General features: G+C 53.6%; 1 protein-coding gene across 5 annotated transcripts in view; it reads left to right on the plus strand.

Moving 5' to 3' along the window:
* The window catches only part of IQSEC3 (IQ motif and Sec7 domain ArfGEF 3), a 101,935-nt gene that overhangs the window by 18,222 nt on the left and 58,471 nt on the right, over positions 1-25,242 (plus strand). For 4 of the 5 annotated variants that reach the window (XM_057555897.1, XM_057555898.1, XM_057555900.1 and 1 more), the window contains exon 2: positions 13,043-13,126. In XM_057555897.1, the coding sequence (XP_057411880.1) occupies positions 13,043-13,126 (84 nt within the window). Of the gene's footprint in view, positions 1-13,042; positions 13,127-25,242 lie in introns of those variants that run through there. The other variant, XM_057555899.1, reaches the window with a different exon arrangement.

Below are 25,242 nucleotides of genomic sequence, written 5' to 3' on the forward strand. Positions count from 1 at the left end.
CAAGGCCTGATTGGAAACTTGGCTCAGTGTTCAGGGACACAGAGGCTGATGGCCCCACATGACACATCCATGTGACAGTTGTTCATGCTGCTGAGCTTGGCCTTTGGCCCACTCATCTCTGTCTTGCCGTGAGGACTGGGCTAGAGGACAGGCAGAGTGTCACCCACCTGTAGCCATGGATGGATGATTTGCAAGTCCCCACAGGACATCGTATCCCTCCATGGCCCACGTGGTCAGCAGGGTTCAAGGAGGGTTCATGTAAGGGATGAAACATCCCTGGTCTCAGTCCTCTGCGTGTGTGTGTGTGTGCGCACGCATCTGCACCTGCAGGGTTGCATGTGAAAATATGTATATGTGCATGTGTGTGTCTACACAGCAAAGAGTGCATGTGCATCCATCACATGTGTGTGCAGGATTGTGCATGCATAGGTTTGGGGTGTCCACAGCCACACCAGTGGGGAGGCAGGGATCGAATGCCGCTGATCCCAAACCTACAGCTTGCGGGCTCTTCGGGAACCGAGCTATCCCCCTGCAGTTGGAGAAGGGGCCTCGGTGGATTCTGCCCCAGAGCATCCGTGGCTTCCTGGCTGCCCCGTGGGGCGCACTCGTAGGATGAGAGGAACTTGGCTCAGTGCTGGATCCACCCCTAACCAGCTGTGTGACCTCGGGAAAACCAGATCACTTCTCTGTTCCTTACCTGCAAACGGGAATAACTAGATCTAACCCATGTACAAAGATTAAAAGATGTGTGAGAAGATGCTGTATAAACGGTGAGGTGGTGGACTGAAGGGAAGAGACGGCAGCCTTGTGTGTCCAGCACGGTGCCAAGCGTGATAAGGAACACACTGGCCACAAAAGCAAAAAGAAACAAGTGGGAGGCTATCAAACTAAAAAGCTTCTGCACAGCATGGAAACCATCAACAAAATGAAAAGGCAACATTCCGAATGGGAGAAAATATTTGCAAATCATATACTGATAAGAGGTTAATATTCAAAATATGTAAAGAACTCATACAACCCAATAGCAAAAAATAAACAATCTGAATAAAAAATGGGCAGAAGGGGCTTCCCTGGTGGTCCAGTGGTAAAGAATTCGCCTTCCAATGCAGGGGATGCGGGTTTGACCCCTGGTCGGGGAACTAAGATCCCACATGCTGCGGGGCAACTGAGCCCACCTGACACAACTACTGAGCTCGCGCGCCTCAACTAGAGAGGCTGCGTGCCGCAAACTACAGAGCCCATGCACTCTGGAACCCACGTGCCACAACTAGAGAGAAGTCCGCACGCCGTGATGAAGAGCCCACGCGCCACAATGAAAAAATGATCCCACGTGCCTCAGCGAAGATCCCAGGTGCCGTAACCAAGACCCGATGCACCAAAAGAAAAAAAGAAAAGGGCAGAAGACCTGAATAGACATTTTTCCAAAGAAGACAAACAGACTGACCAATAGACACATGAGAAGGTTCTCAACATCACTGATCATCAGGGAAATGCAAATCAAAACCACAATGAGATGCCACCTCACACCTCTTAAAATGGTCTTCATCAAAAGGACAAGAAATAAGTGCTGGTGAGGGTGTGGAGAAAAGGGAACCCTTGTGCACTGTTGGTGGGAAGGTAAATTGGTGCAGCCACTACGGAGAACAGTACGGAGGTTCCTCAGAAAATTAAAGATACAGCTACCATATGATCGAGTAATTCCACTTTGGAGTATTTATCCAAAGGAAGCGAAAACAGGATCTAGAAGAGATATCTGCCCTCCCATGTTCATTGCAGCACTATTTACAATAGCCAAGTTATGGAAACAACCTAAACGTCCATCAGTGGATGAATGGATAAAGAAGATGTGAGATATATATATATTCCACACAGTGGAATATTATTCAGCCATTAGAACGAAGGAAATCCTGCCTTTTGTGACAACATGGACGGACTTGAGGGCATTATACTAATGAAATAAGTCAGACAGAGAAAGACAAATACTGCATGGTATTACTTGTATGTGACTCTTAAAAAGAAAAAAAAGTCAAACTCATAGAAACAGAATGTAGAAAAGTGGTTGCCAGGGACTGGGGGTGGGATGGGAGAAATAGTGAGAGGCTGGTGAAAGGGTACAAACTTTCAGCTGTGAGATGAATAAGGTCTGAGGAGCTGATGTAAGGCATAGTTGATAACGCTGTGTTGCATAATTGAAAAAAAAAAAAGAAGAATGCACTAGACCCAGGCAGACTCTGCCCTCAGCCCAGCAAACATTGAACAGGTAATCAGTGGCCAGCCCGGTGCATGGGATGGGGAGGCAGACACCCAAGATGTGGAGTTTGCCGTTTGACTGGGAAATAGAGCATCTCGTTCAAGAATGGAGTGACCTCTAGTTACTACGACGGTGGGCTGTGAGCTGAACATTTTCTCGTTTAGCTAATTCTAAAGGCACTCAGGCTTCCTGTTCGGTCCACCGCATGCCCCAGCCTCTGCTGTGGCAGCAATATACCCTGGGGCTGGGCCCGGGCCTCTGCCTTACCTGTGAAATGGGGGGCAGCATCTCTGCCTCTCCAGTCCGTCGTGTTGTGTGTGTGGCCGTGGGTTCCTGGCAGGCAGTGTGGACACGCTGCGTAGACAGACAGGCCGGCCGTTGTGGAGCGTCCGCTGTCTTCTGGGCTCCATGGGCGACTCTGAGTGAGGACGAGAGACGGTTTTCCTGTTGGGGATGGGATGCCTTGATGCCCTCTTCAGGAAATGTGAAAAGGAGACGGGGTCGCTGTTTGTAGTTTGAATTGGGTGGAAAATTTGGAAAACCCGCACATAAGTGAGTCCAAGCCGCTTCCTCTCTCTCCGCAGAGGCCCCTCGTCTGTGCCATGTGAGTAAGGGCCGTGAGAGTGTCCACCTGGCAGGGGTACTGGGTGTGGAAGAGCTGTAGTCATTCCACTGAAATCAGATTCAGAGACTGGTCTCTCCCTGAAGCGGCTTACAGCCTAGTGAGGAGGGAAACGCCCACAGTCCACAGGTGAGAGCTGTTAGGAACCAGCCCAAGACCTGGTGTCTGAAAACCACCCCGGGTCGGCAAGCAGAATAGCATCCGTCTGCGCAGAAGTCACTTGCCGGGCGGCTCTTCTGCGCATCGCGGTGGCTGGCCGGGCCTGACTGCACCGGGAAGTTCACTTGCAGGATGTTCACGAGCACGGCCTGGCCAGCTGCTCTTGGCGTCGGTCCCTTTCCTCGCCACGGACTCCTCCCCGCAGGGTTCCTCCGACCACCACGAAAGCCACCAGGCACACCACTTCCCCGGAAGCCGGGGGCTGGGGTGCTTCAAGAAGGAAGGCTGGGCTGGGAAAAGTTGAGTCAATGAGGAACTGAGAAGGTCCGGCTGGATTGGCAACCGGATCGCTGGAGGACTCCCTGGGGGGGTCCCTGGGGAAAGCTCTGTTAGGGCTCCAGGGAGGAGCCGCGTCCCAGCAGGTTGGCAGGAGATCAAGGTGAAAGGAAGCACCTGCAAGCAGAAGGTGGGGGGAGGCAGTTGTAGGGAAAAGTAGTGTCTAGGATGAGAGATTTGATGAGCAAAAGCCTGTGCCAGCGACAGCATTGAAGACCAGCGGGGGAGGAGAGGGCCTGATGATGGGGCTTGGAGAGGAGGGTGCACCCCTCTCCTGAGATGGAAGGGAGAGAGGCAAGGGTGGCAGAAGGGGGACATTAATAACAGCTGACACAGGGACTTCCCTGGCGGTCCAGTGGATAAGACTCCACGCTCCCAATGCAGGGGGCCCGGGTTCCATCCCTGGTCAGGGACCTAGATCCCGCATGCATGCCGAAACTAAGAGTCCGCATACCGCAACTGAAAAGGATCCTGCATGCCGCAACTAAGACCCGGCACAACCAAAATAAATAAATATTTTTTAAAAAGGAAAAAAAAACAGCTGACACTTATTAAGCACTTACTGTGTGCCAAGTTCTGTTGTAAGTGTTTTGCGTGTCTTAACTCATTTCACCCTCAAAACGCTTTAGAGAAGTTCTATTGTTAACCCCGTTTATAGATGAGGAAACCGAGGCAAGGCTGTACCGAGGAGTTAGGCAGGATGACGCAAGGAGTCTGGCTCCAAGCAGTGAGAAAAGGAGGGCGGGGCGGCCGCCGCTGGGGGGCGCGGCCAGCAGCTCCTCTCCAAGACCACCGCAATCGATCGGAGAGATGGAGCAGCCTTAGTAATCAATCGCCGGAGGAGGGCTTTTGCTTAGAAGGATACTTTCCCAGTTGTTGTTTTTTTAATAAATTTATTTATTTTTGGCTGCGTTGGGTCTTTGTTGCTGTGCGCAGGCTTTCTCTAGTTGCGGGGAGCGGGGGCTACTCTTTGTTGTGGTGCGCGGGCTTCTCATCGCGGTGGCTTCTGTTGTTGCGAAGCCTGGACTCTAGGCTCGCAGGCTCAGTAGTTGTGGCTCGCGGGCTCAGTAGTTGTGGTTCACGGGCTCAGTAGTTGTGGCACATGGGCTTAGTTGCTCCGCAGCATGTGGGATCTTCCCGGACCAAGGCTCGAACCCGTGTCCCCTGCATTGGCAGGCGGATTCTTAACCACTGCGCCACCAGGGAAGTCCCTCCCAGTTGTTTTTTAAAACAAGGAAACTTATTCCCCCAGCTCCCAAATCAAACCCAATGGGCATCGCTAACACATAATCAGACCAAATCGGAGCTGCACTGGTTGAAGTGGAAGGTCCAAGCCCTGCCTTCTCCACTTGCCTCCTGACCTCGGGGTGGGCCCTGGGGCAGCCGGTGGGGCTCCTCAGGGCACAGGAGAGAAGCACAGCGTTTCCGCAAGACCAGACTTGTTCATATGAACGTTCAAAGAGCCAGCAGCGTGTTTTCAGGGGAAACCTCTCTGAAAAGGAGAGGCAGGCAGCTCTTTTCCCAGACTCTGTAACCCCTATTCCTTGGCGGGGATGTGGACTTGATGACCTTTAAAGCTCCCCCAAAGGAGACTGAGCAGAGAAGGAAGGAGAAGCAAAGCCTGGTGAGAGGGACGCCCATCCGAGCTTTCAGCCTTCGTCAGGCTCGGGGCAGAACACTGGAGCCCGCGGGCCTACCTGACCAGGGTGACATTTCTGTAGCTTTTTGCCCCTGGCTGCTGGGACATCCGTCATCACTTGCCTTATTAAGACCTTTCCAAAGCTTTCTGAGGAGGACTGTGCAGTTGCAGATGACACCAAGGGGCAAAGGAAGCCCACCCCTTCGTCTGCTCCCCGGGGCCTGCAGGAGGAGCGGGGCCGGGAGGAGGGACGGGGGATGGCGCCCGGTAGGTCTCTGAGGGCAGCAGAGCTGCGGAGTCCCTCGTTGGCTCAGACTGATAGCAGTAATAGTCATTATAAGATTGTGCATCTGTGCAGGGCTTATTAGGTTTCTCCCAAGGCGGTTTCACATTCAAAGTCTTACCAAATCCCCATAACTCAGTGAGATAAACAGGACAGGGATAAGAGCCTTGTTTACAGCGACTTGACCTTCCCCCGGGCCAGCGGTGTGGAGAGGGGGCTGGGTCTCCACCACCAGCTCCACACTGTTGCTTCTGCCCTTCCTGGAACCCTCAGCCCCAGGCCTGGGGCCAGCGTTTCCCCAGCTCACCCACCCCACCCCCAACTTTGTCATTGTCCTGCTTTCTGGCCTCCTGGACTCCTCTGGCTCAGTTACGAGCCATCTGGTCTCTGAAAATCCAAGCTAGCAGTTGAAGGGAAGGAAAGGAAAAAGTTGGTGTTTTTTCCTGCTGCTTGGAGGGGGGGTTAATAATTAGGTGATCGGGGGCAATGGGAAGAGGGAAGTTAGAAATTATTCTCAAGACTCTTGATGAAGTATCAAGAAGTGAGAAGGGGGAGAAAATATTTTGGTCTTACAAAAATCAGCCATATTAAGGTGCAATTACACACTAAAATTCTCCCATTTTAAGCGTGTAGGTTGATGATTTTTGTCAAATGTCTATAGTTGTGTAGCTACTTCTCAAGCTGTGGAACATTTCCATCACCCCGATGACTCCTCGTTCCCTTTTCACTTTAATCTCTCTCCTCCCGTATCACTGAAACTGATCTGCTTTCTGTCACTATTGTTTTGCCTTTTCTAGAGTCTCATACAAATGGAATCATACATTGTGTGGACTTTTGTGTCTAGTATCCTTCACTTAATATAAGGCTTTTTTGAAATTCATCCACGTTGGTACATACATGAGTAAGCTTGTTCCTTTTCATTGCTGAACAGTATTCCATTGTATGGATATACTACAATTTGTTTATCCATGGATATTTAGGGTTGCTGGGTTTTTTTTTTTTAAACATGAATCTTTAATTTTTTTGTAATAACTGTCTCTACATGTTTTTAGAACAATGGTCCATATGTGTGCACGATACATCATTTACTCAATTTACTGACAATGCTTGGTGTGCATATATATTTGTGCCCTCCTTGAATTAACTCTGGGCCAACTCCATCCCACTCCTACTCCTCTGGCCGGGCACAGACGCTCACACAAAGTGGGAACCACTCTTTTTTTTTTTTGGCCGCACTTCATGGCATGTGGGATCCCAGTTCCCTGACCAGAGATCGAACCCACGCCCCCTGCATTGGAAGCAAGTAGTCTTAACCACTGGACTGCCAGGGAAGTCCTGGGAACCACTAATTTTAGTCACACAACTCAAGAAATGAATATTCAAACCCAAACACTTACATGGATGTATAACTTTTTAAAAAAAATTTTATTTATTATTTTTGACTTCATTGCTGGGCACAGGCTTTCTTTAGTTGCGGCGAGCGGGGGCTACTCTTCGTTGCGGTGCGCGGGCTTCTCATTGTGGTGGCTTCTCTTGTTGCAGAGCATGGGCTCTAGGCACACAGGCTTCAGTAGTTGTGGCTCGTGGGCTCAGCAGTTGTGACACATGGGCTTAGTTGCTCCACGACATGTGGGGTCTTCCTGGACCAGGGATTGAACCCGTGGCCCCTGCATTGGCAGGCAGATTCTTAACCACTGTGCCACCAAGGAAGTCCCGGATGTTTAACTTTTTTACTGTATTTTATTTTATCGTGGTACGAACACTTAATACAAGATCCACCCTCAACAGATTTTTGGGTGTACAATGTAACTGTAGGCACAATGTTGTACAGCAGGTCTCTAGGATGTATTCGTCTTGCGTGATTGGAACTTTATGCCTGTTGACTAGCAATTTCCCATTTCTCTCTCCCCTCCCCCATCCCTGGTAACCACCATTCTGTTCTCTGATTCTGTGGGTTTGACTATTTTAGGTTCCTAATTTATTTATTTATTTATTTATGGCTGTGTTGGGTCTTCGTTTCTGTGTGAGGGCTTTCTCCAGTTGTGGCCAAGTGGGGGCCACTCTTCATCGCAGTGCGCGGGCCTCTCACTATCGCGGCCTCTCTTGTTGCGGAGCACAGGCTCCAGATGCGCAGGCTCAGTAGTTGTGGCTCACAGGCCTAGTTGCTCCGCGGCATGTGGGATCTTCCCGGACCAGGGCTCGAACTCTCGTCCCCTGCATTGGCAGGCAGATTCTCAACCACTGGGCCACCAGGGAAGCCCTCTTTTTATTTTGATGAAGTCTAATTCATCAATTTTTTTCTTTTATGGTTTGTGCTTTTTGTGTCATATCTAGGAAATCTCTGTGTCCTCTAAGTCAGATTTTCTCCTATGTTTTCTTTGAGAAGTTTTATACTTTCATCTGTTATTTTAGTTCTATGATCTATTTTGTATTAATTTTTATATATGGTGCAAATTATGAATTGAAGTCCATTTTTTGCATATGGATATTCAATTTTTTCAGCACCATCTGTTAAAAAAATTAGTATCCCTCATTGAATTATCTTGGTACTTTTACAACAAATCAATTTACCAAGAATCAACTGATGTTTGAATCTATTTCTAGCCTCTCTGTTTGGTTCAATCAATCTGTATGCCTCTCCTTATGCCAACATCAAATTCTCTTAATTTGGGCAGCTTTATTTTAAGTCTTGAAAGCACACAGTGTATGTCCTATAACTTGTTCTTGTTTCTCAAAGTTGTTGTGACTATTCAGCCTCTCCCACCCCCCACGAATAGGAGTGACTTCTGAGAAAATAAGGTCATCTTTTCCTCCTATTACCATGTTTAGATAGAGAAGGATTCCTGGAGGAGGTGATAAAATTAAGAAAAGGGGGAGGTGGGAGGAGCCCAGTCTCCAGGCTCTACCGGCACTGGTGACGGTGGCACCAGGACGGGTCGGGGCGAGGACGGTGCTGGGAATGATTTTATGATTTCTCCCTTTTCCTGAAGCTCAAGACTGCTCTGTCGGAGAGGTTCCCTGGCTGTTTCCTTCCAGAGGCTGGGGGTTAGAGCTGCTGTCTTCAGCTTGGTGAAGGGGAGGGGGGTCCTCCTTCAAAGCTGTCTCATCGGGATGCTGGCTTTTCCTCCTCAATTCTCCTGCTGGGCGTCCTCTCCTCCATCCTCCGCCACTTCACCCACTGCATCACCGCACGCCTCATCAGTTCCTCTCAACTACTCAGCTGTGTTGATGGCCGAGCAGTGGAATCCTGAGTCTCAAACTAAATAGAGACGTGGGAAACTGTAGGTGCACAGCCTCCCGTGGCTCAGAGCCTGGCCTGGCTACAACCTCATTAGCTCTTGGCAGCTCTTGGTGCTTCTTTTCCCTCCAGCCAGCTGGCCTCTGAGGTCTCTGCCCTTCCCCAGGCAGCACCACCACTCTCTTCTCCGCTTCCTGGCTCTTTCAGAGTAAGAAATGGGGTCCTCTTCCAGATGAACCCCAGCTTCTCCTCTTCCTTCAGGCCCACGCTGACCCTTAACCCCCATCTTGCTTGGGTGATGCCCTGAAATGCCCCGATGGCCCGCTCCTCTCATCCCCTGAGAACTCCATGCTCCTTCCCAGCCCAGCCTGGCAGCAAGACCAGGGATAAGCCACACACTGAAACCCTCATTCTGGGTCCAGACTGCCCCGCTCTAGGCTCACCACATCCACCCACAATCCAGCCACCCCATCAGCACTCATCAACTTGGGGCACCTGGGATCACTAAAGCCAGGGAGGACTGAGTTCTGCCTAAAGTCAGGGGCCCTGGGATTACGAACCCGAGAAAAAAGCTTTCAGCCTGGATACCATACGCCTCCTCCTTTGGAATTCCAAGGGCCCAGGACCGAGAATGGGTTGTGTTCTTTTTTTCAGAGGGGCCCCCTTCCATTGCCAACTTGCTGGGGCCGCTCAGTTCCAGATCTCCAAGGGCCACCGCCTTGGGCTGCGAACTGCACAGACCGCGAGGTGAATGATGCAGCGTGGCAGCTCCGGGAAAGCCCCTCCAGGGCTCCTGCTCTGGGCCGGGTTGGGGGCTGTAGGATTCCAAGGTCTGGCTCACGTTCCTGGTGCACCTTGAAGGGTCCCCCTCACCCCAAAGCGCAGCGGTTGCACTCAGGCCTGTGAGCACAGGCTTTCCTCCTCTCTTTACTTCCCCAGCAGCAAGGGGACACAGGCCTGCCTCCTAGGTCCTCCACCTAAATGCCCAGCATCTTCGGGATTTGCTCCACCTGCTGAGCCTGTTTCCACCACAATAAAATGGGGATGCAGGGATGTTGCAGGTTGCCACCTGCCCTGGTCTGATGAATTAGGTGCCAAGGGCAGAGGTCTGAGAAGCGGGTCTGAGAGCAGCAGGTTCTCGCTACGTGGAGGGGACGTTTTCTGCCTCCTGGTGCTCACAAAATGCAGCACTGGCTGACTTCAGGCATGCAGAGAGAGCCCTTCGTGGAAGAAAAATTCTTCCTTCCTTTCTGTCATTTGAGCTGATGAAATTAAAGGCTGGGTCAGAAAAGTGAATGAATAAAACGTTTGCTCGTACGACCCTTACCTTTATGATGTGCTTGTACATTCACTGTCGTATCTGCTCCCCTAAAAGCCCTGCCAAGTGAAGGATTTACTATTATCCTAGTTTTACTGGTGAGAAAACTGAGGCTTCGGGAGATAAAGGACCTGACGAACCTACACAGGGGTTGTGATCCGCTTGTGGAGAGCTGATGAACCCAGCACAGATCCCAGCACCTAATCGGGGGTGGGCTGGGGGCAAGGCCTCAGGCCAGCTGTCCTGGGCTCTGTGGACAGGCCCCCCTGCCTCACATCTGGACAGGCTGTGATGGGTGGTGCCGCCCCGGGGACACTGTCTCGTCCCTTCTGTCCCCCACTTCCCTTCTCAGCCTCCGGTGCCTGGTGGTCTGGTGCCTCTGGTATGGGGGCAGTGCTCCCAGGGAAGGCGGGAGGAGAGGGAGGCAGAGAGGAGGGGCTGTGACCTGCAGGCCAGGGATTCAGGGATCAGCTCAAGCGCGGTGGCAGGACAAGCCTCGGACTTGGGCAACGATGGACAAACCAGGCGACGACCCCCTGCCCATGTTCTCATTACGGCTGGAAAAAGTTCCAGCTTCAACCAAGCAGGAACTCCATCGTTGGTTGACGTGGATGCCCTCTCTGCGGGTGGACTCCCTCAGGCGTGGGATGCTCTTTTGCACGCTCGCGCACTGAGCACCAGCAGTGTGTACCCGGCACCGGGCTAAGCACCGGGGACTCCCGTCCAGGGCGTGGGGCCTGGGCGTGAGTGTCCACTGGCCATGAACCTTACAAAGCAGAGTAATGGGCACAGTCCTTGAGACCTGCCTGCCTGGGCTTTAGGCTCTCCTGCTAACTAGCTGTGTGACCTTGGGCAAGTCACTTACATCCTCCGAGCGTTGGTTTTCTCATTTGTATAAAAGACGATGATAACACAGACCATAAGGAGTTGTCATGAGAAACGAGGCATGTGTTGAACGCGTGAGAGTTCATCTGTGGTTCACAGACTCCCCGGGCCTCCGCTTCCTCATTTGGAGACCGAGGAGGAGGTTTTGTTGGATGCTGTTTTGTGAGTTTTAACAAATTAACACATGGAAAGTGCTTAGAACAGTACATGCCACATAGTAAACACTATAAAGTGCTGAAATACGATTATTAGTATTTTGCTGCCCCGATTTTGTCATCTATCATCTGTCTGCTTATCCGTCTATCTATCCATCCATCCATCCATCTCTATCTATCTATCCATCCATCCATCCATCCATCCCTCTCTATCTATCCATCCATCCATCCATCCCTCTCTATCCATCCATCCATCCATCCATCCATCTCTCTCTCTCTATCTATCTCTAGCCCTTATTTGTACCTTACTAGCTTTTCCACTAATATCCTCTTTCTGTCCCAGGATCCCACCAAGGGCACCACATGGCAGTTAGTTATCACGTCTCAGTTTTCTCTGGTCTGTGACAGTTTCTGTCTCTTTGTGGATTTCAAGACCTTGACAGTTTTGAGGAGGACTGGTCAGATATTTTGTAGAATGTCCTCGATTTGGGTTTGTCTGACGCTCTCCCACGTTTGGACTGGGTTATAGGTTTGGGGGAAGGATACCACAGAGGTGACGTGCCTTCCCATCACTTCTCCACTTTTTTCTTCCAATTTTATCTCTAACGGGAATGAATTCTTGGGGTTCCTCTGTGTGGGTTCTCCTCTGAGGTGGAGGGAAGGGAAGTCTGGGGCTGACTTAAGCTAAGACCTGCCCAGATCAGGCACTTGGACGGTGACCTTGGGCAGGGCAGGGGGCCAGGGTGGTCGGAGGTGGGTAGCATGAAATTAATCCCAGAAGGAGGCACCGAGGGGGGTGTCTATTGGGAAGCCCCTGGCCCAGGCTGAGAAGGCCCATGGGCAGGAGGTGGATAGAGAGGAAACGGGGGAGGGGCTGAAGGCAAACTCCTCCTCCCAGCTGGACTGTCCTGAGGGACCCCATCAGTAGGAACCCCAAAAGAGACTGCGACCCCCAATACACTGCCAGCCCGAGCCTGAGGTGCGGAAGGACTTGGAGACATCCAGGCTTATGTCTCCCATTGCACGTGCCAACGCAGCCACGTCTGGGGACCTGGGAGGACCACGTGGAGAGTGCCTCAATGCTGCTCAGGGGAGCGGCTCCCAGCCCTGGGAGGTTGATCAGAACAGAGCCCTTTCGGGTCTGACTTTCTCTGACTCCATGATGGTGACTGCTTGCCAAAGGGGAGAAGGCAGGAAGTCAGCATAACTTTATCCAAAAGTAATTTCAGGAGAGTTCCCTGGCGGTCCAGTGGTTAGGACTCAGTGCTCTCACTGCCAGGGCCCGGGTTCAATCCCTGGTTGGGGAACTAAGATTCCACAAGTCGCACAGCACAGCCAAAAAAACAACAAAACAACAACAACAACAAAAATAATTTCAGTGTTAAGTCTCAAGGTGGCTCAAGACAGGTATTAGAATCCCAGCCTCGTAACAACGGAAGGACCTTGGAAATTGTGTAGTCGAATGGCTCTCAATTCTGGCTGCCCTTAGAAAATCAGCTGGGAGCTTATAAAATGTCCTGCTGCCCCTGACCCAGGCCAGCCCAAGTGAATCCGTAGTTTAAAAAATCTCCTGGAGAGATTAGTAAGCAGCTGGGGCTGGGAACCACTCCTGTGGTTCATTAGTAAATAAGCTGAAACCCAGGAAAGGTGAACCAGGTATCGCAACCCGAGCCAGCTGTAGCGGTGGCCCCAGAACCCGGATCTCCACCTTCCGGTCGGCTTTTTCACCCACATCAGACAAATCTCTCATCCAGCCGGCAACTCTAAAGCCTCTATGAGTGCTTTGCATCTTTGCATATGATTAGCTTAAAAATGTTCACTGCATGCAATTCTGCATCTTGGATAAATAGACCTAGTTCTGCCTCGCTGGTCGGACCTTAGTGGGGGAAAGGGTTATAGAGGGCTAACCATGATAATGACAAAAGATACAGCCAAGTAAATGTTACGTCACGGAGGAGCCTACGGCAGGGATCGGGGCGCAGAAGCAGAGGAGGTCAGGGGGCTGCAAACAGGAGGCAGTGTTTGCACTGACTCAGTGCCGCACGTCCTCCCCTGGGTAGTGTTTGGGACCTTGGTGTTACCCAGGGGCAAGGTGTGGGGGCAGGAGCGCCTTGGGGTCAGAGGGCACTGACCTTCTTCCTCTGCTCTGCCCTCAGGAATGAGACCGTGCTGCACCAGTTCTGCTGCCCAGCCGCCGACGCCGAGCAGAAGCCCGCCTGCTCCGACCTGGCCTCCCAAAGGTGGGAATAATTGCCGGACGGTCCTCCCTTCCCCACCCCCACTGTCCTTCCCCCTCCAAGCAGAGCGCACACCAGGGCCCTACTCGGCCTCTTCCTCCCGAGTCGCGTGGTTTTTTTGTTTGTTTTTACCTCCTCCCTCATAGTTCCATCTCTCCGTCCTTCCTCTGGACCCCAGATGAGCAATTCCCAATTTTTAGGTCATGATACCCTGCTGTGCAAATCCCAAACCTATGCTCCTTCCCACTAAGCAGCCTGTAAAAAATTCACCTTTTTAAACGTCAGGGGAAATTAGCTTGATTATATCTATACGTCTCACGTGGTGGGTTGTCTGGCACCCGAAGGTGCCCCACCAATAATAGTACCCATCCTGCCTCTCATATCCAAGATTTGCATTTTTCTCTCTAACCTTTCTCCTTCCACAAAGGAGCCAAGGTAACTTTGATTTGAAGGTTTGTCATGCTCCGCTGGGTTTGCCGACCACCTGGGAAGGGAGGGGGCCCACTGAGAAGTCAGGTCTGGAGTCCTGTCCCAGTCTCTCCTCTCTGCCCTGTTCTGCGTCATTCGCCCACCCTCTCTTTTCCCCGCAGGCTCTCTCCATTGCTTTCGTTCTTCCCCTCCCCTCCATCATCCACCCCCTCTGACCCTCCACCTCTCTTCCTCCTCCGCATCAGCGTCCTCTCCCCCCCCCCCGTCTCGACCTGGAGCCGCCCCCTCTGTAGTGGCCACACTTTGTCCTCTCCTCTTTCCCCCAAGTTTTCCATCTCAGTTCAGTGCACTTCTCTTTTCTTTGCTTGTTCTTTACTTCCCTGGGGGTCAGGATACTCGGATTCCAGCCCGAAACGCACCCCCTCTGCAGTCTCCTCTTGCTGGAATGAACTTGGGCAGGTTCCTGGGTTCCCCTGGACCCCACTTTCCCCATCTGTACGATGAAGGGGCTGGTCTATGTAGGGAGCAGCATGACTTCCCATCTCACCGAGGCTTCTGGGCTGCTCAGAGCCTGGACGGGCTTTAGGACCCGGCTCACGGGAGGGCAGCAGGAGGTTCTAGCCGCGAGCACCCTGGCCCAGACCTGCTGCACTAAGGGCCACCTCCAGGTTTAAGCCTCAGTGATTCCATGATCCCTTCATTCCTTGGGAAATAACTGGGCAGTCATCAGAGATGGTAGCTGGTGGGCTTGGGGATGGAAAACCTCCCCAGAAAGGTGTTACTGCTTGTTTTCCCTCAAAGGGAGCCCGAGCGGGTTGGGAGAGGCAGGACCCTGGGGAGGGAATGGTGGGAGGGATGTTGTGCCCAACATCCCTGTTCCCAGCCTTATCCATGACCTTCAAGCCCCTCCCTTCCCTGTGACCAGCTGTCCCGCCCACAGAGAGCATACCCAATCCCTCCCCCCACCCCGCCCCGAGTTACTGTAAGGAGGTGCCGAGGTCAGAGGCCTTGTGTGCTGTGAGAGCACAGGGTGCTGGGTCACCAGGCCCTCAGGGCCACGCTGTGGAGACCCTGGGCTGGGCTCTGAGACAAGCCAGCCTCCCCCCACTGCTCAGCCTGGGTTCCCACCGGCTCAGCAGGGCTCCGGCCGAGATGGCCTTCTCTGGGTTTCCAGGGATAAGCCAGGTGGTCTCTACAGGGGGCCCAGTAAGGACTCCACACCATCAGTCAGAGCTCAGGGTCAGGGTCTTTGGCGTGTGAGCGCAGGGCTGGCCACCTCCCTCCTCTGCAGCTGGCCGCAGTGACCCAGGTCAGCAGAGCCTGAGGTGCCCTGCCCTCCCTGTCCCCACCCAAGCTGTGGGGCTGAGCAAGAGTCCCCTTCCTGAGCCGCTGGCCTCATCCCCGGCGGGTGGCGGCCCATCACCCCTAGCGCCTCTGATCAGACGCACAAAGGCGAGCTGCTGCAGCCTGAGGGAAACCCTCGGCCCGGGGGAGACCTGGGGGTCCAGGAGAGACCCTTGCCCCTCGCAAAGCCCCAGTCCTGGGTGTGTGTGGGGGGGGACTAGGACGGCCTTCCCCAGCTACCCAAAGGGCAGCCCTGGGGCATGGGGTCAGGAGAAACTGTGTCTTGGGACACGGCGCCTGGGGGGAGCGATGCTCCCAGAAGAGGGAAGACTGGGAGGCCGAGGGGCGGGCACAGTGGGCCCAGGGACGGGGTGCAGTGGCGTGGTTATGGGGTTGGCAAGGTCTCTGAGGCTGGACCACCCGTGCATCGCCCCGAGCACACAACCCATGCTTCCCAGGTGACAGGCCCTCGGGTGGGAGCAGCCTCCAGGGACCGCGAGTGGAGTGCATGCCTCCCACCTCACCGCCGCCCCCCCCAACCCCGCTGCCACTAATGACAGGGCTTTATTCCGGGCGACTGAATAGGCCAGTAATCACAGCCCTGCTTTCCATCCACGGGCTCTCCTCCCTCTGGGGCTCTCAGTGACGTCGGGAACAGTGACCCTGGAGCTGGCCGCTGCGTCCTGCATCTAGAGAAATAGTGGCCCATTTGTCTCCGTGGGTGGCAGCGGCGCCTGAGAGGAGGGAGACTGGCTTCTGTTAGAGTAATGACAGGAGGTGGCGGGGGAGGAGGGGTCAGGAGGGGGGCCACTGGGCAGGAAACAGAACCACCCCCAGCCCTGGGGAGGGGGAGGCTCTGGGGGGCACGCTGCGTGTTGGGTCCTTCCGCTAGGATGGAAGAGGCACTGACATTACGGAACATGCCAGGGGCGTGGCACTAAGCCCTCAGTACTTGATCTCGCTTCATTCCGTGTGACAGCGCTATGGCCATTTGCAGATAAGGACTGGGGGGTGGAGAGAATTTGGGGTCTTGACAGAGGGACCCCTGCCAACTAGTTTTGGAGCCGGAAGGTCAGCCCAGGCCGAACTCCGACAGGCAGCCGCTTTCCACGGAGCTGCCGCTAGGATTTTCTTTAGGAGCACAGGAGGAATCCTTCCAGCCGTTCCATTTGATCCTAAATAACATCTATTTGCTCTGATTATAAGTTATACTTGCTAGTTGTTGGAAATGTGGAAAATGCAGAAGTATAAAGAAGAAAATAAAAATGGAAGGCAGTCATATAGAATGAACTGCTGTTAATATATTAGTGTGCAACCTGCCAGGGTTTATTTTTCTAGGCTGGGTTTTACATTTTCCCCTCAGGAAAGAAAAAACGATTTTGTAGCCTGCCCTTCCCACACAGGGCACCGCAGCCAAGGAGAGCCTGCCGCCCTGACCACTCCCTCCTGGTGCCCCTGCCCCCATCACCTGCCAACCAGCCAGGCGGGGGGCCCTGCTTGGGACCCCTGAGGAGGGGACACCCAGCCAGGAGCAGTGTTGCAGGGAGAGCCCTGCGTCAGTATCCACCCCATCTTGTCTCTCCCCAGCGGGCCTGAGGCCTGACCAATGGACCAGCCAGAGTTTACTCAGGGATCACAGAGCAATTAAATTCTCAAATCGATACAGTTTAGGCTTCAAACAGCTGGGCTCCGGGGCCACTGAGTCCCGCGCCGGCTGCATTAGTCGCACCCAGGCTCCAAGGCTGCTGGGAACCCTGCCCCACCCCCCGTGGAAGTGGGGAGGGTCATTCTGGGGCTGCAGAACTGCATGCTCTTCCCCAGAGAAGCACAGAAAGGCCTCAACTTCCCTCGTGGCCCTGGGTGGAGGCAGGGCAGGGGTGGAAGCGGGCCCACCCGGCCTGCCCGGCCCCCAATCTCTGGGGTCCTTGCATCTTCACGCCAGGAGGGCCACGGGCAGCAGAGAGGCCAGGGGGGAGCTGTCCGGTCTCCGAGGAGACCGGAGATTCGTTTCCAGAGGTCTTTGCAGGGGTTGGGGGTCCTGCACCCTGAGCCAGGGCTGTGAAGACCCCCAGGGTGCGCTGCCCTGGAGCGGAGCCCAGGAGGGAGTCCTGGGGGTTGAGGACCACCGTCCACGGTGGGCGCGGCGACCTGCCTTCAGCGCAGAGCAGCGGGCGTGGGGAGAGGCTGCTCCTCCTTCCTTGGGCTTTGTGAGCAGATGTGCTCCCTGTCCTCTGAGGGTCCCCACGTCGTCACAGCAGAGTCCAGCTCGGCTGGCTCCACACCAGAGGGTGACCTCAACGGAGGTGGCAGAGGAATTTGGTCCTGGAGCTAGGGAAGTCCGTCCCCTGTCACTTTACCCCTCTGTGCTCTTTGCCCCACCTGTGTCTTCCCTGCCAGACCCCGGAGACACAAAAGACAAAACAGATGCTGTCTGGGTGGGGACGTCCCCCTAACTCAACGGGCAGCAGGAAAGCTCTGTCCTGAGCTGCTGTCTGCCGTTCTGCTCTGTGGGACGTGGGACTCATGTCTGGAACAATCTCCTGTGTGCTTTCCTCCCAGGCCTGGCCATCCTCTGAGATGGTCTCTCCCAGGACCTAGGTGGTCACCAGAGGTACTCAGGAAACGCACCTGCCCAAGGGGCAGTGCCTGGGCCGCCATGTGAGCCAGGCCAGGCTGGGCCCGCCTCCAGACAGCCCGCTTACCGTCAGCAGCGTGTTTGGAGCAGGTTAGAGAATCCCTCCTCCCTCAGTGTTTCTATTATGTGTCCCTGCACCCACGAAAGGGACGGAGAATACTAGCTGTCACGTGCTGAGCGCGTGCTGTGTGCAATAGATACGGGTATTATTTAATTCTCACTGAAAACCCATGAACTGTTGTTATTCCCTGTTACACCCAAGGAAGCTGAGGCTCAGAGGTGATGAATGACGGCCGAAATGGCACAGCTGGGACTTGAACCGCGTCTGTTACGGCTTCTATCACTGTAGACAAAAGAAGGGAGGGGTTCGCTGGCGCAGGAAGTGAAGTGTGGCCACCACCCTGCACAGCCCCTCCCGGAGAACCTGGCTCGTGGTCCAGGGACCGAGAAGTCGGGGCCTTTCCCTGCCACCCCCCTCCCAGCAGGAGACTCAGGCAGCCTTAGGTAAACACATCAGCACAACCAGACTGAACAGAGAAATGACCAAGAGAGTATTTTTAGAGGAGAAAAGCTCTAGGCTTTATTATTTAAAGAAATAAACATGGGAGCTCCCTGGTGGTTTAGTGGTTAGGATTCTGGGCTCTCACTGCCGTGGCCCGGGTGCAGTCCCTGGTCGGGGAACTGAGATCCCACAAGCCGCGTGGCATGGCCAAAAAAAAAAAAAAGACAGAGAGAGAGAAATAAACATAACTAAGATAATACTTCCAGAATAACAAAATGAAAGCTACCACAAGGATGGGCATTTATTAATGCAGAGTTTTGTCCAGTTTGGGGGGGAAACAAATTCTTGTTCCATTTGCTGAAAACTTCTTGTTTGAATCTTTTGGATATTCTTTTTTCATTCCCAGAAAGTGTGGCCTCTCTTTGCAGGCCTAGAGATTCTTCTAACCTCACTGTTTCCTGAGCTGTCTTGTTTTCTCCTCTGAAAGGTCATCTTTACCTGTTCATTTATCTTGTAACCGATAACACAACTATGAAAATGACATAATTCCAATAAGCATTTCTGATGGATGGAAACAGAAAGAATTTTAAATGCGTTTCCTCAGACCCCAAATGAGGAAATAATCTTAGTCTATAGCAGGAGGGATTGCATGAGATCAGGCATTCTTCAAGAATTTACTGCCTTTGAGAGGCATTGGAATGGTTTAAGAAAGGAGATTTTTAGAGATTACTTTTGTGACGATTAAAAAACAAAACAAAACAGGAAAGACAGCTGTTGGCGAAGGAAGACGTGTTTTTCTGTCTGGAGCCGGGAGAAGTGTGGCGGAGCACAGAGAAGGGGTCCGTGGACTTGGAACCACAGGCCGTCAAGGCGGCAGAGAACCAGGAAGCCTTGGCCCTTTACTGCCCAGACAGGAGACCCAGGAGAGGAAGTGCCTCACCCCAGGTCTCCCGCTGCTGATGCTGGCGTCATGCAGAACAGGGTGGGCTCAGGCCACCCGACAGCGCTGGTGTCCCCCCCCCGCCCCCACTGCTCCAGGCCTCAGTGTCCTCAGCTATCACACGGCGGGTGACCCATCTAATCCCCGAGGCCCCCCAGAGTGATTCTATAGGAAGGCAAGGAGCTGCCTTGGCCGGAGGAGGCATCCACATCCGGCCATGGGACCAGGAGCGTTTGCAAAGCAGGATAAAGCAAAGTGGTGTGACCTGAACAGGAGCGCCTGGGCGGAGGCTCGCGGGGAGGAAGCCCTGGAACCTCAGTCAGAGGAGCGCTGGGAGGAGGGCTGGCCACGGGGTTTCTTTCTCCATTTCACTTACTGTGAAAACACAAAAGGCGGTTTTGAAGGATACCAGCCTCACCTCACAAGCATGACCCCACAGCCCTCGCATGACCACCTGTCTCGTTTCCGTCCCCGTCGCCTCCCCAGGGTGCGGCCTGGGAGCTGGGCTGGGCCCCCGGGAAGGAGGGAGCGTTCGGTGGCAAGCCAGCCTCAGCCTCAGCTAACTGTGTGCAGCGTCTGCCAGGTGACAGGCTCCTTCCCACCCTCCACGCCACCGGTCCTCCCCACACACCTTCAAAGGCACGAGGGCGAGAATCCCTGTGTCCAGTTTTCAGCCGAGGAAATGCTCAGGGAAGGGCAGCAACTTGCTCAGGTTCTGGAGGTGAAGACAGAGCCCGTACAGACAGAGGAGCGGCGGGGCGCCTCTTTCTTGTCACTGTTTGACGGGTCAGGCCTGGGCCCGCCCCCCCCCCCGCCCCCAACCACCCGCAGGCTGGCGGGAACTGGTGTGGGCACCGGGTTCTAAGTCTAGGCTGCAGTCTTGCAGGTTTGGAGAATCAATTAGGCGTCCCTGTGGTTCTTGGATTCCAGGGGGACTGACTCACCAGAAACAAATTCATGAGAGACTGATGTATCACATTAGTATGAATTTACTAATTCGTAACAAGAAACGATTCTGGTAAACAGGAGACTCTTAATTACTGACCAGTGAAGAACTCTACAATACAAGGGAAGACAAAGAATTCCCTTTCTTCTCTGAGGGCAGAGAGATGAGCACCAGATTCTTGTGGATTCCCTTCTAGGTCGGAAAGGAGGAGGGTGAGGAGGTGGGATAGGAGTGCCCTGGGCTGGAAGGTGAGCTCAGGAAGACTTCAAGGAAGCACGAGGATGTGGAGCAGCTGAGAGCACAGACAGAGTAACTCAAATCCAGGTTCAAGTCCTGGCTTGGCCACTTACAAACTCTGTGACCTTGGTGCAATTACTGAAGCTTTCGAATCCGCGATGTTCTTATCTGTCCAATGGGGACAACAGTAGCACTTAGCTCTTAGGGTGGTTGGGAGGATTCAACAACATGACGTGTGCAAAGGTGTCTGGTATATAGTAGGCACTCAATAAATGCTAGCTGGATTTTTCAAGAGCAGAGAGGGAGAAATCAGTTAAGATCCAGGAGTCCCAGGAGAAGGGGTCTAGAAACTCAGGTGTGACTGAGAAATACTTAGAAAGAGTGGGCCAACTCCTTCAGGGGATGGGGTCCCAGCAGGAGCCCCTAGTATGGCAAGCAGGAGGGGACCCACTACCCTGCATCTTGCTCAGGGTCGTTGAGCTGTGCCCTTCAGGGAGAGGGTCCAGTCCCTCCTTTGGACAGCAGGCGATGGGCATGGGGGAGGGGGCTGCTTTCAGATGTTTCTACTCAAGCCTAGCCCATGACACACAGAGTTGGCTGGAGAGAGAACGAGAGAGAGAAGCAGGGCGGGGTTGGGGGGTGACTCAAGAACTGAGGGACCAATTTGGGGAAGAGATCAAAGAAGCTAAGAGCCCCGATGAATGACAATCAAGCAGGGCCAACAGGCCCAGAGAGGAGATTTTCTAGACGTCAGGGCAGGGGAGGAAATTATTTAACCCAGCACTGGGCTGTCACAGTGCAGCGAGGATGCGATTAAGGGCAGAGACATTTTATCAGGAGCATCTTCTAGCCAGCCGACAGTTTAGCCCCCGCAGGGAAAGGTTTATGGCCTGGCACTGACTCCTGCCCTGCCTGGAGGGGGGTGGCTCCCCACGCTGGGAGCTCTGGAGCTTCTCCCCAAAGCCACTGTGTCCTGCATTGCTGGCCCTTCCTCCCAAACACTTTTGGAGATGACCCGTGAAACCCACAGGCATGTGCGAAATTGCCTGGCCATTCTGATACTGTGAGCTTGGAGTGGTTTCTACTGCAGCAAGAAAGATTGAAGCTAGACATTAGGAAGGACTTCCAGGAGGAAAGGTGAAGATAAGGAAGGTGACCATAAAGAAACAGGCAAGGAACCTTGCTCCATAGTAACCTGACAGATGTCTAGAGCAATGTCCTACCCTGCTGGTGATTCTGCCATTTCCATCTCTAGTGTCACAAGACTCCTGATTTTTGGCAAGCACACATCTGACTGCCACAGGCACCTGTAGGCCATCAGAGACCTTTCCCCTGATGTGGGGTGGAATGGGAGGAGGTGGGAGGATAGCCTTCCCTGAAAATGGCTCAGGACCAAGGAAACGTAGGAAACATCTCTGCTGGGTGAGGTAGGGCTGGTTTGGGTGGACCTGGAGGAGGGAAATGGAGAGACGTGGTCTCATGTCCCGCCTCTGGGATGGGCTGTCCGCACATGGTTTGTGTGGGCCACCATCTCAGGGCTCTCGGAGGGATCCAAGAAGGACCAGACGAGGTCTTTGCTCTCCAGGGAGAGCACAACAGCCCAGAAGCCAGGGAAGCACAACAGGCCCAGATTAGGGGAGGAAACCTGCATTTACCGAGCATCAAATAGGTGCCAGAGGCTTTATGGTCATTGTTTTATTAACTCTCCCAGCAACATAGGTATCCCCACCTTACACAGGACTAAACGAGCTCAGAGGAGTTAAGGAACTAGCCCAGCTCCACACAGCTAGTAAGAGGTGGGATTTTAACCACAGCCGTCTGTCTGGTTCTTTTTTTTTTTAAAAATAAATTAATTATTAAAAATTAAATTATTATTACAAATTTATTTTATTTATTTACTTTTGGCTGCGTTGGGTCTTCGTTGCTGTGCACGGGCTTTCTAGTTGCATCGAGCTGGGCTACTCTTAATTGTAGCGTGCAGGCCTTGTGGTGGCTTCTCTTGTGGAGCACGGGCTCTAGGCGTGCGGGCTTCAGTAGTTGCAGCACGTGGGCTCAGTAGTTGTGGCTCACAGGCTCTAGAGTGCAGGCTCAGTAGTTGTGGCACATGGGCTTAGGTGCTCCGTGGCATGTGGGATCTTCCCGGACCAGGGCTCGAACCTGTGTCCCCTGCATTGGCAGGCAGATTCTCAACCACTGCACCACCAGGGAAGCCCCGTCTGTCTGCTTCTAACTGTTGTATTCATTATACTCTGCTGCCTCCCGCCCGCAGAACCTCCTGATAAGGTTCATCTCTCTAACTCATGATCTCTAACGCAGAGCCTCAGCAATCACACCCTATGGAAAAGTCCAATACTCCTCCGTATAAAGAATTCTAGACAAGACAGCAAGATCCTGAAAGTTGATAGTTCAGGGTAAAGGGCTCTTCTTTATTCTGAAATCACATTCTTCCTGCTTTTCATGTTCTTTTATAATTTTATAGGGAAACTGAAAGGTGCTTTTGCTTTTTTATTTTTTATAAATTTATTTATTTATTTTTGGCTGCATTGGGTCTTCGTTGTGGTGTGCGAGCTTCTCATTGTCATGGCTTCTCTTGTTGCGGAGCACGGGCTCTAGGCGCGTGGGCTTCAGTAGTTGTGGCTCGCAGGCTCTAGAGCGCAGGCTCAGTAGTTGTGGCTCACGGGGTTGGTTGCTCCGCGGCATGTGGGATCTTCCCAGGCCAGGGCTCGAACCCGTGTCCCCTGCGTTGGCAGGTGGATTCGTAACCACTGCACCACCAGGGAAGCCGGTGCTTTTGCTTTTTATCTTCTTATTTGACAAAATAACATGTTGGAAATCCTGGAAAGGAAAACGATGGTTGCTACTTATATAGGGCTTAGAGCATCTCACATACATTGCTACTGCGATCCTTTCCTAGAGAGGAAAGTAAGGCCCAAGGAGGTTAGGAGACTTGCCCAAGGCCACACGCAGGTGCATGGCAGAGCCTGGCCGCCTGGCGCCGGGTCTGCATTTGTAACTTCTACCCTGTGCTGTGCTGAACTATGAGTTGGCCGACACTGCCTCATGTGCTCCCTCCTCTCAGGGACCCCAAAGGCACTCACACCCTTGGCCTGGCTGCCAGCGGCTCACAGGCTGATGCTTCTCCCGAGTCCACCTCTCCCAGCCTCACCTGGCATTTCCATGGGCTACTTCCAGGCACTTCTGCATGGCTCCGGACGGTCCCCGTGGTGCCTTTGGAAATCGCTACCCATCCGGCCACACGGGGCCAGAAGCAGGGCTCCTTAGGGAGCAAGTCCATTTTCTCACTCGAGGGCCCTCCTTGCTGCAGTAACGGGCACAGCCCGGCTGCGTCAGAGCCCTGCCATCTTTCCAGTCCGGCCTGGAGCTGGGGGCTGGGGGCCGTCCCCCGGGAGGGCCTCCTGCCCCTTCCTGGGCTCTGCTAGACCGTGAGAGCTCCCGAGCCGCACCCCCCAGTACGAGGCGCACTTGGCAGTGCCCCTGCCCAGCAGCCAATGCCGCTTATGCAACATGACAGGAGGAGATTCGCCCCTAAGGAGAAGCTGGGGACGATAAACACAAATCCAGGACAGGCATTCCTCTGAGGGGAGAAGGAGGAACCCACGGGTATGGCCGGGCTGTTTCTTGAGCTGGGTGCAAGCGGAGATTTTCCTCTGAACCTCGCATACACGTTATTCATATTTGCACGTATCAGATAGTTCATAACAAAAGGAAAACATGGACTAAAAGCCAGAGTTCACTAGGCTGTAACTCTTCAGTGCAGCTGTGAGGTGACCGTGGGGTGTGTCAGGGACAGATTACAGGCCATACTTCGCGGCTTCATCCTCAGGGTGGGTGAGATGGGAATGTGGGCAGACACGGGAGGTAAGAAAGCCCGAGGTGTATTCAGGGGCTCAGAGGTGCGTGCGCTCGTGAGCTGTGTGCCGTGTGTCAGGCAGCGAGCGGGGAGGGCGTCCTTAGAGCCTGATTTTGCTTCCAGATCCACGTCTACTGGGAGGAAATCAAACGCTCAAAAATATTAGGCTTCCAGGGGCAATAAGATGGCGTTAGTCCGTGTGGCCCAGCTTGAGTCCGTGAGGGAGGCGTCCTGAGGAAGCTTCTAGGTGAGGCCCCCCTGGTGCTGGCGTCCTGCCGAGGAGTGGGCTACGCAGGGGCCGTTTTCACGTTGGACTCTGGGGCCCCACCGTGAGTGGGCCTGGGTCTGGGGAGGGCACAGGCCCGGAGGAGGACTGATGCCTTCAACAAGAAACCCCCCCAGACAAACCCACCCAGCCAGCACCTTCTGGGGCAGCTGTGCAACCAAAGCCCAGAGTCTCCAAGGAGCCGATGGGAGACAGTAACTCACTCTCTCTGGGCCCTTGGGATGTGTCACAGCCAATGAAGGCAGGGCAGCCTCTGCAAGCAGACAGCAGGGAAGACACAGCCGCCCTCCTCCAGGGCGTTCTATTGTGAACTCTGGCTTCCAGCTTGGATGACGCGGCGTCAGGGAGGTGAGGGAGGCGGGGAGGATTCGTTGTGCCCCTGGGTGTGGTGTGAACAGGAAGGTGCAGGGCGGCCGGCACTTCCTAGCCTGTGCTTAGAATCAGCACCGAGTGAATCTGTTTCTTACGCTGGCCCTCTGTTCACTGCAACCTCTCCCCAGTACCATCTGGGACACCCAAGGACACTTGGCTCCCCTTGCTTGGCCTTTATTCTGACCACCTGAGATCACTTCATCGATTCAGGAGAGGGAGAGACAGGAGTGTTTTAGTAAAGGCTGAAAAATCTTGAGATGTGAGGCTCTTTGTTAGCTTTTGTCTGGAAAATGTCTAGTTTCTTTGTCCCAGAAGAGCTTTAAGAAAGGCTGGCAGAGACCGAGATAATCTAGTGCAATTGGTCAGGCCCTCTGGGGGAATCTTGTAGCCCAAGGAGTCCTCCAGCCTTCAAAACACTCCTGGCTGGGTCTCCGGTAATTGCTGCTCTGGCCTTTTCAGGGAGGGGAAAGCAGCCCTCTCTCCCCGCCCATCACCCCCACCAACAAGCCGCAGGGGCTGGGCCTCCAGGCTCCTCCTCATCCCTTTCTCTGCCTTCG

The sequence above is a fragment of the Balaenoptera acutorostrata genome, chromosome 11, assembly GCF_949987535.1.
Source record: "Balaenoptera acutorostrata chromosome 11, mBalAcu1.1, whole genome shotgun sequence".
NCBI lineage: Eukaryota > Metazoa > Chordata > Mammalia > Artiodactyla > Balaenopteridae > Balaenoptera > Balaenoptera acutorostrata.